The sequence below is a fragment of the Selaginella moellendorffii genome, unplaced genomic scaffold (genome assembly GCF_000143415.4).
Source record: "Selaginella moellendorffii unplaced genomic scaffold, v1.0 SELMOscaffold_3, whole genome shotgun sequence".
NCBI lineage: Eukaryota > Viridiplantae > Streptophyta > Lycopodiopsida > Selaginellales > Selaginellaceae > Selaginella > Selaginella moellendorffii.
This window is the reverse complement of record NW_003314264.1, coordinates 2,686,714-2,703,975: the sequence shown is the minus strand read 5'-3', so window position 1 is coordinate 2,703,975 and position 17,262 is coordinate 2,686,714. Positions and strand designations below refer to the sequence as shown.

General features: G+C 48.3%; 1 protein-coding gene across 1 annotated transcript; it reads left to right on the top strand.

Annotated features, from left to right (window-relative positions):
* Window positions 1–88: 88 nt before the first annotated feature.
* Window positions 89–1,793, top strand: LOC112344231 (AAA-ATPase At4g30250-like). The gene has a single exon (XM_024668637.1). It carries the CDS (start codon window positions 122–124, stop codon window positions 1,565–1,567), a length of 1,446 nt encoding a protein of 481 aa, XP_024524405.1. The 5' UTR covers window positions 89–121; the 3' UTR covers window positions 1,568–1,793.
* The last annotated feature ends 15,469 nt before the right edge of the window (window positions 1,794–17,262 follow it).

Here is a 17,262-nt window from a genome sequence, read left to right as displayed (position 1 = left end):
TTTCTCTACAAGAAAATACGCGGGAGCTGGCTTCGTTGTGGCTTCATCTACACGAAAATAAGAGTGACGCAGCAAGGTCAGTGTTCTCCCATTCTCGCAACAGCAGCAGCAAACGAGCAAGATGGCAATGGCAGGGGGGTATTTCTCCCATCTCGGTTCGCTCATGGGCTTCATCATGATCCTCAACCAGATAGTTCCGCCCCACGTCTGGTTCCTTCTGGAGCTCAAGCTCAAGAGGTTTGTAACTTGGCTATGGTGGGAGACAGAGCTCTCAATCCCAGAGTACGTCCGCAACAACACCAACGAGATCTACGACCTGGTCGACCTCTACGTTGCTCACCTCACCGACACCAACACCAAGAGCTCGGCAAACAGGATCCAGTTCACGCGAGTGAAGAACGCCAGCAAGCCGAATTGCAACCTCACCAGGGGCGAGCGAGTGGAGGACAAGTTCAAAGGCATCACATTCTCCTGGGTCTTCAACGTCACCGAACCCTCCAACCGTGGAGGTTTCAGCTATTTTGATCGAAGTGGAGGAACACAGCGAGAGTACGTTGTCCAAGTTCACAGGAGGCACAAGTATACACTCTTGCCCGAGTACATGAGGGAAGTGATCAAGCTCGGAGAGAGCTTGAAGCGCCAGAACCAAGACCGGCAGCTCTACACCAACATAGCAAACTCGGACGACTGGGGTTACAGGAAGAAGCCGTGGAGATCGGTGCCTTTCAAGCATGCCTCGACGTTCTCGAGCCTGGCGCTGGATCCCGAGCTCAAGAACAAGATCGTCCAGGACCTGGATTCCTTCATGGCTGGTAAGGATTTCTTTGAGAGAGTTGGCAGAGCTTGGAAGCGCGGGTATCTCTTGTACGGGCCGCCGGGGACTGGGAAGTCGTCACTCATCGCTGCCATAGCGAACTACACGCAGTACGATGTCTATGATATGGAGCTAACGGAGGTGAAGAGCAATGCCGACTTGAGGAAGCTGCTCATGGGGATTTCCAACAAGGCGATTATCGTGATCGAGGACATTGACTGCTCGCTGGAGCTCAAGAAGAGGGGAAAGCCAGCGCCAGAGGAAGAAACCAGTGAAGAGCCCAAGGAGAAAGATGGAGCGTTGCCAGGGAAGAAAGGTATGAAAGAGGAAGAGAGCAGCAGGGTCACACTCTCAGGGCTACTGAATTTCATCGATGGGCTGTGGTCTTGTAGCGGGAGCGAGAGGATCATCATCTTTACGACAAATCACAAGGAAGATCTGGATCCCGCACTGCTGCGGTCGGGCAGGATGGACCTTCACATTTTGATGGGCTACTGTGGATTTGAGGCGTTCAAGGTGCTGGCGTGGACTCACCTTGAGATCTCGCAGAAGGGCGAGTTTGAGAAGGAATTTGGAGAGATCGAGGAGCTGATCGCCAAGGTTGAGATCACTCCTGCTGATATCGCAGAGGTGTTGATCCAGAACAGGGGGAACTCGAGAGGGGCTCTAGAGAAGGTGATTGAGGCTCTCCAGGATCAGGCTGCAAAGAAAGATGAAGAAGAGGAGGGGGACAGTAAAACGCAGCAGCAATGATCAAAATATCTGAAACATTGCAATCGAACCGGTTATGTGGTAGAGTACTATTTCTAGACCACCAGCTCAAATTCAAGAAGAATGCCAATAAACTATCACCACAACCCTTATTGTATTTACTAGAAATTGCCCAGCAAAAAGCTGGCGGGTTGGCAAGGTGAAGTTTTCAAAAAACTTTGAATCTGAGCCAAAAGACAAATATATTGGCCAAAAGAGTTTTATGTTACAGAGACTTGGATAAGTTGAAAGTTTCAGCAGGAAGAAAGCGTGAAAGAAAGATCTTGCCTTAACTGCCTGTGTGTGTGAGGTGAGTACCAAATGATTGGAATAGCTTTGAGATTTGAACATCATGTTTCATTGCCAGAATTTCTCCTGCAAAAGGAAAAACTAGAAAAGAAAAGAAAACTGTTAAGTTCAAAGCATAAGAAAGTGAAAAAACTTCAATGGGATTCTTAGGAGCAAAGACACCACAAAGTATCGCAAAAATCAAATCAGGAAAGGAACAAAAACAGGAAGAAAAGACACCAAGAGTTGAAGCATTCAAGAAGAAGATGCCTAACAAAAGCTGCACAGTTAGCAAGGGTAAATATAGTGGTAAAACTGATGCAATGCACCATACTAATCATTGTGTTGTGATTGTTTAGTTTGCATTTGTTTTTCTTTTCCCGCTAGATAACAAATGAAAAACTTTTGGTGAGATTTTTTTTCTTCCACAAAATGGAAGCATGATACCTATTCCCAATTGGAGGAAATTATCTCAACCTAGAAGCTGCCTAAACCTTGGGAAAGAAGACATGAACATCACTTTGACAGAATTTAAATGGTATTTTTCCATATTTTAACATATTGTACAATGTTATAAGTTTGGCAGTGGTGGAAGGTATAGCTTTCTCCACTGCGATGACAGCCTTTTCTCAATCGCTTCCTTCTATAACACCAGCAGCAGAAATGCTGAGGTGATGGAGCTTGAATCCTTCATGTGGCTCGTGAGGTGTGGCTCTAGCGTGAGCTTGAGCTCTAGCATCCTCAGTGTTGATGGTGAACACTATTGAGTTTTCAATGTTGTCCTCACTCTTGTTACCACTATTGTAGTCTTGGCTGTCCTTGGAGTTGCGTCCCATGTGCTGTTCTTGTGGGAGATGGCGGTGTCATTGACACAAAAGTGTGCTTGTTTAATGAGGCAAGATCTAATCAATTTGTCAGTGCTTTCTTTTAATGTCTTCCATTTTACTTTCTTTTCTTCTTCTCGAATGCTTCAACTCTTGGCATCCTTTCTTGCTGTTTTTGTTCTTTTCCTGATTTGATTTTTGCGACACTTTATGGTGTCTTTGCTCCTGAGAATCCCATTCACTTTCTTATGCTCTAAACTTGAACAGTTTTCTTCTTTTTTTTTTTCTGGTTTTTCCTTCTGTAGGAGAAATACTAGCAATGAAACCATGATGCTCAAATCTCAAAGCTATTCCAATCATCTGGTACTCACCTCACACACACAGGCAATTGAGGTAAGATCTTTCTTTCAGCTTATGCTTTTTTCACCTTCAAGTAACTTATCCAGGTCTTTATGACAGTGTACTTCCCATCTCCCCATGGAACACCAGGCAGACATGTTCCAAAAAACAGTCCCAGCTGGCAAAATTCAATGCTGCATGGAGATGGTAGGCATTCTGCTTCAAAAATGAGCTCTTGGAGGTGTGTGTTTTACTTTTGGAAGCATTCGAGAGATTATACACCGACTTCCAAGAGTGAGAAAGTCTGTTTCTAGGCTGATCTATCATAACAATGACACAGCCAGTGTGTTTATCTACTCCTACTCAAATCCAATTCTCACTTGCGGAGGTTTTTCAAGAATGGAGGAGGAAGATGATGGAGCGGCTAATCAGCCTTACATGGCTTTGAAGAGGAAGCCTTGAGCTTCCACAAATGCAACATGAGGTAACTCTTGGTTTCCTTGAATTGGTTGAGAGTGTCTTTCAGATCAAGTGTCGCAAATGTGACTTCGGGTATCGAAAGTTACTTGTCGGTTAGTCCTTTCGGATATTCTTTCCTTACTGCCACGACGGCAGGAGGTCGGTATTGTTGGGCCCGTTATTAATTCCCACTTGAGTTAGTTGAGAAACTAGTTAATGACCATGCACTTAAATCGGATAAACATAAGGTAGGAACCCTATGTGTTTTTTGCTGAGCACACTCGGCCTGGTTTGAGAAACTCCTATCATTGGCTTGCACTTGTTAGTATCAAGAACCCCCGTGATATTGAGATTGGTCCCTCAATATTTGCAAAATGATAATTTATCGTGTCTGCCAAACACCCTCGCTATCATGCCCTTTGTGTTAGTCTCATTTTAATCCCGAATGCTATTTATGGAAAGTGTCTAGATTTGCTCATTTGGCATATCTACGGAATGTAGAGATTGGCTTGAACACAATGGTGTTCGTCTTGTGTCTATATTCGCAATCTAGTGCCGTTCCATATTTAGTAAGTTTTGAGCTTGTCCCAGAGACTAACTCCTGATACTAAGGGAGGCTTGGGGTGAAAGCCCAAAGCGTGTGTTCCTCAAGGGGGGGGGGGGCCTGTGGGGGGTTCCAAATGTATAGTAGGAATAGTAGGTAGGTCGGGCATGGTTGACCAACCTAAGGCATAGTCTAGCTCCTGCTTGCATGCTTGTCCTTGTTCTGCGTTTGACTTAGGTCTAAGCCCAAGTTCCATTCCATGCTAGCTGGTGGAGTACCCATGTCTTTGCATTAGGCCACCAGTATGCTGAAATAGCGCTAAACTCTGTTTGGCTCTGTTTTGCGTGCTAATCTTGGAAAAGGGATGCTAGTTGCTCTAGGACTGTTCCAAGTCGCTCCGGGCTCCTGTCCCTTCGCTCCTTGGGCTGTATGTTTGGGAGTTGCTCTGTGGTCTGGTTTTGTCACTCCTTGGCTCCATGCTTGGGAGTTTAGCACCGTTCCTTTGTTCAGTGGCCCAAGGCCCTGAACTTTGGGTTCCACACCACTATCCTTTGGACACGTGGCATGTGACATGTGGCATTTGTCACGTGGCACATGGAGGGTTTAGGTTCCGCTTCATAGTGTTATCCTATAGTAAATCACTATAGGATAAAGGGGAAAAACCATGTGTGTTACATTTGGTATCAGAGGATGAGTCTCAACGAATACTATCTAATGAGATTCGGCAATTAGTCTCATTGCATATGCAGAGATGAAAATGATGATCCTAGTGGGTACATGTTTGGGTGCAAAGGCTTCGCAATTGTTCCTTGGGTATGGATTTAGTTACCTTGTTATACCTTATGATGTGAGCTTGCTCTTGGGCTCATAGGATGGATTGAGTTGTTCCATTTGTATGAGTTTTCGCTTGGGCTCGTGAGTGAAGCACATTAGCAACTCAAGGTTACACTTTGAGTTGGCCGGATTAATATTAGCCTATCGGTGGTTCTATGAGTTGTTCCATGTACCGTGGGTGAAAATAAACCTTCCCTAAGTTTGCTATAAGTGGTAAATAGGTTGGTCCATAGCTGTTTAGCATGGCACTAGTGAATCCTTCCTAGGTATGATTAAGAGTGGATCAATCAAGACTGTAGGGATAAGCCTATTGATTCAAGTAATTGTTGTTGTGCTCTCTCATAAACTTTTCTTGGATTGGACTGAAGGCAGTGCGAAAGTAAGCTTGAGGTTTAGTCAAAGACGAGACTGAAAAGAGAGTCGTCAGGGACGAAGGATCAAACACGTAAATCATGTTTTCTTCTTGGAGAGATGATTTGCAACAAAGTGTGACTCATTGCCCGTGTTCACATCATGCAATCAAGAGACCCTACCTTGATGCATGTTGGTTATAGTGGTTTTACAAGTGGTGAGTCATGGGATGGATAGTGGTGAAGCATTAAACCATTTTATCTAGACTTGTTATTGGAAGACTTGGGTTGCAATGCTCAATTCTTTTCTGAGGAACCTTGTTATTGCTCCTTGAGTAGCTTGGTGTTGAATTAGTTTTGAGTTTGGTCGGAAAGAGGGTGGCATGAGCTTGTCCGTATTGTGAACAAAAGTTAGTGGTGTTAAATGTTGTAAGTCTCTATCGGTGGAGTGTGGCATTTATGTTGCATTTTGTCGAGTCAAGTTGACACTTGATACTCACATAAACCTTTGTAGTAGTCACATGTGCATTACTTTGCTCAATTGATGATCAAGTCATTGTGATACTTATATCATATCCATGTGATTGTGAGTAATGTGTTTACAAAGTTGCTTGGTTAAATGATAATCAACCCCAAAGTGGTTGATAGTGAAGCTAGTCTACTTGCATGTAATAGTATTGTAGTACCTTCGATTGGATTCTCAATAGTGATTCATTATGCTAAGCTTAAGTTGGTTCATTGTTCTTTGAGGGTTCCCATTGAGGTGTTAGGAAAAGGTTATAGCATTCACTTGCTATGGCTTGCTGATTTACTCATTAACACTTGGAGTAAGTTATTGGATGGAGAAAAGTGTGTAGTTGAGGCATTGACATCGCTAGCACTTGTGTTAGTGGAAGTGGCTGTGAGACACAAAATCCCTAGGCCCCAAAGTGGAGCCGGAAGGGCACCACATGGTAGTGGCCGAAGCGAGAGCCAAACGAGCGTAACACGTTTGAACCAAAAGCTCCGACTTGAAAAGTCAAGAGCGGGAGTGGAACTCCCAACGAAGTGCTCGAGGAACGAGCACGAAGCGAGCAAAAGGCGAGGCTCCAAAAAGGGACCCAAAAGGACCAACACATGACACGTGGGAGTGTCTGAGATGGACTCAAGTTGGAGTCCGAAGTGGAGTCCGAGATGGACCCGAGTTGGAGTCCGAAGTGGAGTCCGAGATGGACCCGAGTTGGAGTCCGAAGTGGAGTCCGAGATGGACCCGAGTTGGAGTCCGAAGTGGAGTCCGAGATGGACCCGAGTTGGAGTCCGAAGTGGAGTCCGAGATGGACCCGAGATGGAGTCCGAGATGGAGTCCGAAGTGGAGTCCGAGGTAGACCCGAGATGGACCCGAGTTGGAGTCCGAAGTGGAGTCCGAGATGGACCCGAGATGGAGTCCGAGATGGAGTCCGAGATGGAGTCCGAGGTGGACCCGAGATGGACCCGAAATGGAGTCCGAGATGGAGTCCGAGATGGACCCGAGATGGACCCGAGATGGAGTCCGAGATGGAGTCCGAGATGGAGTCCGAGATGGACCCGAGATGGACCCGAGATGGAGTCCGAGATGGAGTCCGAGATGGAGTCCGAGATGGAGTCCGAAGTCGAGACCGAGACCGGGACCGAGACCGGGACCGAGACCGAGACCGAGACCGAGACCGAGACCAAGATCGGGACCGAGACCGAGACCGAGGCCGAGGCCGAGACCGAGCCCGAGCCTGAGTCCGAGTCCGAATCCGAGTCCGAGTCCGAGTCCGAGTCCGAGTCCGAGTCCGAGTCCGAGTCCGGAGCCTGAGAGGGTGAAAGCCCAAAGCGTTCGTCTCCCAGACCCTGGGGGGTTTGGTGAGCTCCAAAAGTATAGTAGGGGGAGGACTGCAGTGGAGCCAGTTTGGCCAGGAAAGGCCAGTTTGGCCCAGGAAGGCCGGACCCAGTGTTGGGTGATGAGCTGCCCACTGGGAAGTCCAAGACTAGAGTGAACACAGACCGACAAGCGGGGTAGCTTGGTGAAGTGTTCAAGAGCCGGCTCTAGTTCCCCCGGGAGATCGACTGGCCGATGCTCCCAGTCCAAGTGTGGGTGGCACTACCTACTTGGATACCAGGCGTGGCTCAACGGAACCTCGCTCTAAGCCCATGGCTAGAGCACCTAAAGGCGAAAGGTGGGGAGAGTACCCAGGTGGCTCGCGTAAGGCCACGGTGTTCCGAAATGGTGTCCCAAAGTCCCAGACTGTGGAAAGGAAGAGGGGTAGCCCTCTGGTGGGGTGACCAAGGACACAGTCACACAGTGAGGAAGTCCTCGAGGATAGTGGGACTTAGTGGTCGAGCCGGTGGGCCTTGATCCAGTGGCAGTGTTGGCGAACACAGCCAAGGACAGAAAGGGACTTGGTGGGGACCGGAACAGAGATATTGGGGAAGGCTATTCCCCATGTCTGTAGGCATCCTAAGGATGTTAAGGAGTGGATCTGGGATGATCCCTCATGGACGAATGACCCAGTCTTTGAGAGACGGGATTGGAATGCAGGTGGTGTTGGACCACCAGTGTGACCAAGGTAATTGGGCATGGCCTTAGCGTAACGGGCCGATACGTCGGTGGTACCTTGGGGTGTCGATCATGGGATCGAACACGTGGAGCACTTGGACCAAGTGCTAAGGTTGAGTGGCATGGATGCCATTCTCGGGGCTAGCAAGCCCCAAGTCCTGAGTTGGACTTATGGAGGTTGTGAATGAGACTCCTCCAAGTGGACGGAGGTGTGGTTAAGTGACTAAAGTAGAATGGAAAAATTAGTCGCTTACAGTGGCATTGTTATTTCGAGTGATGAGGAATTTTCCTTAAAGCTTGATTTTCCATGTCATTTTTCTTGTTAGTGTTTTGGCTTTATGTTGGATCTTGAGAATGATTGAAGAAGAGTGTTAGTGTAATGTAGATATCCGAAGTTATGGTCTTCGTGATCAAGCTTTCGATGATCGTTTTGCATTTTGCGGATATTGGTGTGGGATGTTGGAAGTATGCGCAAAAAAAAAAAAAGAGATGTTCAAAGCTAAAGCATATTATTGGATTATGAGAATTTGTGTCGAAGTGAAACTATGTGAAGTTGTTAGTAGGAAGAAATTAGTTGAGTCTTGAAAGTTTGTATTCTTGGACTGAGAGTCATTCTTTTTCTAGGATGGAAAATTTTCCACAAATTTTCTTAAGCTATTTCAATGACTAATCTGTTGATCACTTTGTCTGAAAACCATTCTGTTTTCGTAAGCCAGTACAAATTAGTGAAGGGGTTGGATGTAAGCGACTAAATTTTCCATTCTATTTTAGTCACTTAACCACACCTCTGACCACTTGGAGGAGTCTCATTCACAACCTCCATAAGTCCAATCCAGGACTTGGGACTTGCTAGCCCCGAGAATGGCATCCATGCCACTCAACATTTGCACTTGGTCCAAGTGCTCCACGTGTCCGATCCCATGACCGACACTCAAAGGTACCACCGACATAGCAGCCCGTTACGTTAAGGCCATGCCCAATCACCTTTGCCACACTGGTAGTCCAATACCACTTGCATAACCGTCTTGGCTCCCCAAGACTACGCAAACCATCCGTGAGTGGTCATCTCAGATCCACTCCTTAGCATCCTTAGGATGCCCACCGACAAGGGGAATAGCCTTCCCCAATATTCCTCTGTCAGTCCCCACTAAGTCCCTTTCTGCCCCTGGCCGTGTTTGCCAACACTGCCACTGGATCGAGACCCACAGGCCCGACCATTAAGTCCCTTTCTGCCCCTGGCCGTGTTTGCCAACACTGCCACTGGATCGAGACCCACAGGCCCGACCACTAACTCCCACGGTCCTCTGGGACTTCCTCACCACACGACTGTGTCCTTGGTCACTACCCCAGAGGACTGCTCCTCTTCCTTTCCATAGTCTGGGCCTTTGGGACAACATTTCGGAACACCGTGGCCTTACGCGAGCCACCTGGGTACTCTCCTCGCCTTCTGCCCTTGGGTGCTCTAGCCATGGGCTTAGAGCGGGTTCCATTGAGCCACATCAGGTATCCAAGTAGGTAGTGCCACCCACACTTGGACTGGGAGCATCAGCCAATTGATCTCCCGGGGGAACTAGAGCCGGCTCTTGAACACTTCACCAAGCTACCCCGCTTGTCGGTCTGTGTTCACTCTAGTCTTGGACTTCCCAGTGGGTAGCTCATCACCCAACACTGGGTCCGGCCTTCCTGGGCCAAACTGGCCTTTCCTAGCCAAATTGGCTCCACTGCAGTCCTCCCCCTACTATACTTTTGGAGCTCACCAAACCCCCCAGGGTCTGGGAGACGAACGCTTTGGGCTTTCACCCTCTCAGGCTCCGGACTCGGACTCGGACTCGGACTCGGACTCGGATTCGGACTCGGACTCGGGCTCGGGCTCGGTCTCGGCCTCGGCCTCGGTCTCGGTCTCGGTCCCGATCTCGGTCTCGGTCTCGGTCTCGGTCTCGGTCTCGACTTCGGACTCCATCTCGGACTCCATCTCGGACTCCATCTCGGGTCCATCTCGGGTCCATCTCGGACTCCATCTCGGACTCCATCTCGGGTCCATCTCGGACTCCATCTCGGACTCCATTTCGGGTCCATCTCGGGTCCACCTTGGACTCCATCTCGGACTCCATCTCGGACTCCATCTCGGGTCCATCTCGGACTCCACTTCGGACTCCAACTCGAGTCCATCTCGGGTCCACCTCGGACTCCACTTCGGACTCCATCTCAGACTCCATCTCGGGTCCATCTCGGACTCCACTTCGGACTCCAACTCGGGTCCATCTCGGACTCCACTTCGGACTCCAACTCGGGTCCATCTCGGACTCCACTTTGGACTCCAACTCGAGTCCATCTCGGACACTCCCACGTGTCATGTGTTGGTCCTTTTGGGTCCCTTTTTGGAGCCTCGCCTTTTGCTTGCTTCGTGCTCGTTCCTCGAGCACTTTGTTGGGAGTTCCACTCCCGCTCTTGACATTTCAAGTCGGAGCTTTTGGTCCAAACGTGTTACGCTCGTTTGGCTCTCGCTTCGGCCACTACCATGTGGCGCCCTTCCGGCTCCACTTTGGGGCCTAGGGATTTTGTGTCTCACAACTCCACCACCCATAGACGAAGTTCGATGTCCTCATCGAACGGTGAACCATTTTATAAAGTAACACCCGCATATGTTATCATTTCCATCCTTGGCGTGTAGCCAATATTTGTCAATGGTGTGACATTGAAGGCTCACCATGCCTTCTCCATATTTGTCAATGGTTGGACATTGAAGGCTCATTATGCCTTTTGCATATCCTCTAAGGAGGGTAGTCTCTCCAACTTAGAGACTGATTGGACCACATATAGTGGTTCTCTCCTTTTATTGGTTTAGTTCTTGCTAAACCTCTTAGAGACCCTTCTCTAAGCCAATCCCACTACTCCTTCTCGAGTAGTCTCAATTTCCATCGATATAACCTTTGCACTTTGGAACTTTGAATTTTGACTTCTTGGAGTCAATTTCCTAGGTGTCTCCGACACCTTGCCTTACACCTTTTGTGCAACTCCACTTCCCATCCTAGGAAGTTCTCTACTCGAGGGCACCATCATCCTCTCTTCTATTTCGTGCCAAAGTTCCAGTTATCATACTTTATGCTAGGGCTGTTCATGGCCCTATCATTTGGCTACCTTACCGCTCCCTCCCTTGGAGCTTCCACTTTCGCCAAATCGGAGCATTTCGGAATCCCTCCTTGGAAACACACTTCCTTTCCCGCAACTTGTTAGCGTCCAACACATTAGTGTTCCTCGTCTAACTTTGTCACTTGGATTCCTTCCAAGGGATTCCATGGCCCTATTTTGGCCACTCATCTTTTGCTCCTATCCGTTGATTGTTGCACCAAGCAACATCGAATCTCTACCTCCCTCCTTGAGGTATTGTTTCGGTTCCATAGCAAAGACTCTTCTTTGCCAAGTCCGGAGGGTGTTCACCCCTAGTACGTCTCTTTAGCATCTTCTGCTATGGGCTCTATCCACGGCCCAACTTCGTGACCCTCCCATGGGTCTTTTATAGAGACTACTTTCCTCGGACTCACTATGCCATCGCACGGACATAGTTTATTTCCCTTAGGTGCTCTTCCCACTTGGTCATCACGACCAAGCCACACCACCTTAAACAATTCAATTTCAACATTTTGAACCAGGAACTTCATTCCTTAGCCAACCAAGGACCTTGTCCTTATCTGGCCATAAGATCACCTAGTGATCTCACCTTGGCACCTTAACAGAGTTGCCAAGAGGTACTTGGTCTTCCAGACCTCCAAGTTGTTGACTATAACCCCGGGGGCATCCCCCACACTTGGCGGTGCACCCAAGCCAGCCCTTACGGCCAAGGGTTCATAGCAACTGAGATTAGGTGTCCCCATCTCACTCACCACGACCTTGGTGCCACTTGCACCAAAGCGTTCAAGTTAGATATGCTGAGCTTTCACACTAAGCAATCTAACCGTGCATCACGACTCCGAGGCATCCCTCGCTTGGCGGTGTGCCCAAACCAGTCTCCCCACTGAGAGTCCATGACCACCGAAATACGAGTGTCCTCATATTCCAAACCATCACCACGCCCTAGTGATTTGGGACTCGAACCCAAGCACTAGAGGGTCGGGACTCGAACCCAACCTCCGTATATGCATCTACGGACGGCATCACACAAGATGCCTGGCGTGACTCCCCACGCCGGTGCACAAATTATTTTTAAAGCGCGCTACAGATCACAGCTTAGGAACCTAGTTCCTCCACACTGCCAAGTCCTCTCACTTGACATGTCTGTGATCATGCATGGACTCCTCCATGCTCGGCCACATGGCCCACCCTTTTTGAAGTTATCACCTTCAACTAGGGTATTTGTTCCCCCGACGTGCCAATCTCGCTTGGCAAATCCTCCGACCACTGTAACATGGTTCCTGCATAAGCGTGAAAGTCCTTGATCATCGACTTTCGTTCAAAGCCCTCTCCTTGAACACTCGGGAACTACTTCCCTAACCTTGATAGCCTTGCCTCATGGCAAGCTTCAAGACCACGCTTCTGCTGCGCCACTCTGATTTCGCGCGTTCCATAAACCATTTACACTTGGCCTTTCTAGGTACTAAGCTACCTAGAATCGTCTTTGGGAACCCTGAAGGAACTCTGTCTCTCAGCTTGCTAAAGCCTCCCTTTTTGCAAGCCTTCCAAATGCCACATAGTCTAACATGGACAATTCCATATTTTAGACTCTCCATGGCATCACGGTTGCTAACGGCAACACCCTCGAGCCCCCACTTGATTCTCCATTCCCAGCTGGCATAACCAACCTTAGTTATGCCCTTTGATTCCTACGGTTCGGTTCTATCCCCTTACTTCTTGCTTTTTGGCTTCACACCTTTCCTTTGGTCATTTTCCTCCAGACCAGGAGGATAGCTTTGCACTTTCTATCATGCTTTAGCAAGTATTCTTAGGGATGAACCTACCCAATAGCCTAGGGAGTGGTTCCTCAATTCGGGTATGCTCACCTTATAATCCCACACACTAGGATTACATTGTTGCTTATGGGCCTTTACATGCCCATCACTAGCCTTGCCAAAATTCCATTTTTAGCTTTGTCCAACTCGGGTAGACAGTCCTCTCCTGTCTCCGCAACCTTGGACATTTGGATAGCACCTTCTATCCATCATTTGCTAGGGACTTAGTCCCTTGGGCTTTATCCATTGCCCTCGCGACATCAAACACCACCTTCTGGTGTTCTAGAGTGTTCAGGTGTCCCAATGATGGCTTTCTTGACAATGAGTATTTCCTTTTATGACATTGACTTACTATATCGCAACACAAGCAACTTATCGCCCGTAAGGGTATATCCAACTTCCCTATGCTATTAAGAAGTCTTGGGTAGCTACCTTCTACCTGTTTAACCAGTTATTTTGCACCTCTTGCTTAGTTGCCTCATAGTGGTCAAGTCCTACAACTCATTGCTTGGTGCTTTCACACCTCCATCATTATCTGGGTCACCACACTCCAACTGCATGCTCTGCAGCTTAGGCTATGCTATTCCCATTTCCATTGGGATTCCTTTGGCAAGGGGTTCTCACGAACCCACCAACATAGCCTCAAGGTATCACACCTTGGCACATTTGGTGTCTCCACACCATCGGCTCCACGAGCTTACCTCTATGACATTTCCCCTTCGTGTCTAAGTCTTTGCCAAGACCAACACCGCTCTTTCTCATGCCAACCATCCATTAGCACTGCACCATAGAGGTCACACACAACTTTATGTCAAAGTTGTTTTCTTATGGGAACACCTTTCCCATAACTTTAGCATGGCACATTTTGCCATCGATGAGATACCCTCTGTTCTCATCCTTGGATCCTATGATCCCCCCCCATCCTTTGTGGGGTACAACACACCTCAGTCCAAATGCTTCCATCAGTCCTTTTAGGACCATCCGTTGACTCTACTTGAGTCATCCAGCAGTTTTGGACTTGGTTAATCCACAGACCTGTAAGGTCCTATTTGTGAGGCACTAGCTCACTGGAATACACTTCTTGCATTCCTGTCCTACTCAAAAGGACTATTTTCACAAGTGTTACTCCGACACTTGATTTTGTTCTCTGGGGGCAACCCTTGCCCCTTAGGACTACTTGTCCATGTGATGAGAACACCAACTCATCCACTTAATACACCCCCAACTCCTTGGGTTGTTCCAGCATTTATTAGAGGTAGCCCCGGCTACCTTTTCAAGGACTTGAGTCCTCTTCCGTATTTGACCTCCCACGGTCATTACTTCTGGTCTCACATTCATGAGCACCAACCTCAACTATATGAGGAAAATCTTGTGACTCCTTTATTGCTTTGGAGTCTTTATCTTTCCTGTGATCCCAACTGTAGTTGTTTACCACAACTACATTAGTCAGTTTGCTAAATCAAACGCTCATCTGGATCACATCCTCAACTCTTTGAGGAAAACCATATACTGCTCCCAAGATCCCAAAGTCGTTCCATTATTGGCCCTTTTCTATCCACCACCTTGTCTACAAGTTCACACATGAACTGTAATGGAGAGCCATATCTTCCCGACCTGCTACTCCTCAAGGATAGGCCCACTTCTCGGACCTTCCGTTGCCAACACCAGTGGTGATATACTTGAGCACCAATAAAAGTCGGACTAAGGAACAGCTCCGATACCAAATTGTAAGTGACTAAATTTTCCATTCTATTTTAGTCACTTAACCACACCTCTGACCACTTGGAGGAGTCTCATTCACAACCTCCATAAGTCCAATCCAGGACTTGGGACTTGCTAGCCCCAAGAATGGCATCCATGCCACTCAACATTTGCACTTGGTCCAAGTGCTCCACGTGTCCGATCCCATGACTGACACTCAAAGGTACCACCGACATAGCAGCCCGTTACGTTAAGGCCATGCCTAATCACCTTTGCCACACTGGTAGTCCAATACCACTTGCATAACCGTCTTGGCTCCCCAAGACTACGCAAACCATCCGTGAGTGGTCATCTCAGATCCACTCCTTAGCATCCTTAGGATGCCCACCGACAAGGGGAATAGCCTTCCCCAATATTCCTCTGTCAGTCCCCACTAAGTCCCTTTCTGCCCCTGGCCGTGTTTGCCAACACTGCCACTGGATCGAGACCCACAGGCCCGACCACTAAGTCCCTTTCTGCCCCTGGCCATGTTTGCCAACACTGCCACTGGATCGAGACCCACAGGCCCGACCACTAACTCCCACGGTCCTCTGGGACTTCCTCACCACACAACTGTGTCCTTGGTCACTACCCCAGAGGACTGCTCCTCTTCCTTTCCACAGTCTGGGCCTTTGGGACAACATTTCGGAACACCGTGGCCTTACGCGAGCCACCTGGGTACTCTCCTCGCCTTCTGCCCTTGGGTGCTCTAGCCATGGGCTTAGAGCGGGTTCCGTTGAGCCACATCAGGTATCCAAGTAGGTAGTGCCACCCACACTTGGACTGGGAGCATCAGCCAATTGATCTCCCGGGGGAACTAGAGCCGGCTCTTGAACACTTCACCAAGCTACCCCGCTTGTCGGTCTGTGTTCACTCTAGTCTTGGACTTCCCAGTGGGTAGCTCATCACCCAACACTGGGTCCGGCCTTCCTGGGCCAAACTGGCCTTTCCTAGCCAAATTGGCTCCACTGCAGTCCTCCCCCTACTATACTTTTGGAGCTCACCAAACCCCCCAGGGTCTGGGAGACGAACGCTTTGGGCTTTCACCCTCTCAGGCTCCGGACTCGGACTCGGACTCGGACTCGGACTCGGATTCGGACTCGGACTCGGGCTCGGGCTCGGTCTCGGCCTCGGCCTCGGTCTCGGTCTCGGTCCCGATCTCGGTCTCGGTCTCGGTCTCGGTCTCGGTCTCGACTTCGGACTCCATCTCGGACTCCATCTCGGACTCCATCTCGGGTCCATCTCGGGTCCATCTCGGACTCCATCTCGGACTCCATCTCGGGTCCATCTCGGACTCCATCTCGGACTCCATTTCGGGTCCATCTCGGGTCCACCTTGGACTCCCTCGGACTCCACTTCGGACTCCATCTCGGACTCCATCTCGGGTCCATCTCGGACTCCACTTCGGGGTCCATCTCGGACTCCACTTCGGACTCCAACTCGGGTCCATCTCGGACTCCACTTCGGACTCCGACTCGAGTCCATCTCGGACACTCCCACGTGTCATGTGTTGGTCCTTTTGGGTCCCTTTTTGGAGCCTCGCCTTTTTCTTGCTTCGTGCTCGTTCCTCGAGCACTTTGTTGGGAGTTCCACTCCCGCTCTTGACATTTCAAGTCGGAGCTTTTGGTCCAAACGTGTTACGCTCGTTTGGCTCTCGCTTCGGCCACTACCATGTGGCGCCCTTCCGGCTCCACTTTGGGGCCTAGGGATTTTGTGTCTCACATTGGAGTTGACTTCGGTTAGCTTAGTAAGTAGTTTATATGATGCAACCTGAAAAGGATGCTAACTTTTGGGGCTAAGGCAATTGAGTTGGATAGAGTCTAGAGTTGGTGTAAAAAAGTGGCTATTGCACTTTTCTAGAAAGGTGACCCTTGTGCCTTTCTTCTGTAACATTATGCTTGGTGGCAGGTTGCATCTTGCATTTCGTTAGACTCTATGAGAGTAGTGAGCTCTCATTGATCTTGACTTAGTCTTGGTGGCCCTACGCCTTAGCTGAGGATGGTGATGTCCAACTTAATTGTTTAAGGTTGAGATCTTAGTACCTGTACTATATCTTTATTTATGAGGAGGTTGTGTACCAATATGAATCCATCTCATGGTCTCCACTTTAGTTTCGACTAAGTGTTGGTCATGCATAGCTAGCCTCTTCAAGGCATGCTTAGAACTATTGACTAGATGTGTTAGTGAGTTTATTGCGGTTGAGTTGGATTCGAGTGGTCATTTAATTCGTGCTTGGTCATGAACCTTTATCTCATACCTGGGATATTACTTTCATATTAAACAAGTATATGACTTGATGTGAGTTTAGTGTTTGGGTTTTATAAAAGGCAAGTTGAAAAAGTGCTTGTTAGTTGCTTGGCAACTAGTGATTGCTTATAGACTTTATCAAAGGACTGTTGACACTTGCTTCACTCGATGATGATTTAGCAGTGATAAACTTGCTTTACTAGATAATGTTGCAGAGGATCGTGTCGTTAGACTTACATGGTTTTTCCATATTGGTATATCGATTCTACCTTTATCAATATCATTTGGTTGCATTTAGTTCGCGGTGTTGGATTTTATTAAGTCTTGGATGTGGTGAATTACTCCTTGATAAAGTGTTATTTGTAGTTGAGTATTATGGAAGAACTAATCTCAGATACTGACTAAAGTATCTTCGACTTTGGTTAGCTTGGTTGCTAGAAAGTTTGAGTGGTAATTCACCTTTGCTTTCTTCTAGTTTTATTCTGGTGCTGATGGCATTAAAGTGATGCCTTGTCATTGACATTATTGATGTTGAGATTCAAGTGAGATGAGATGTTTCTCTTTAGGATT

Coding starts and splice junctions, on each gene's coding strand:
- LOC112344231 (XM_024668637.1), top strand. CDS start 122: ATGGCAATGGCAGGGGGGTATTTCTCCCATCTCGGTTCGCTCATGGGC.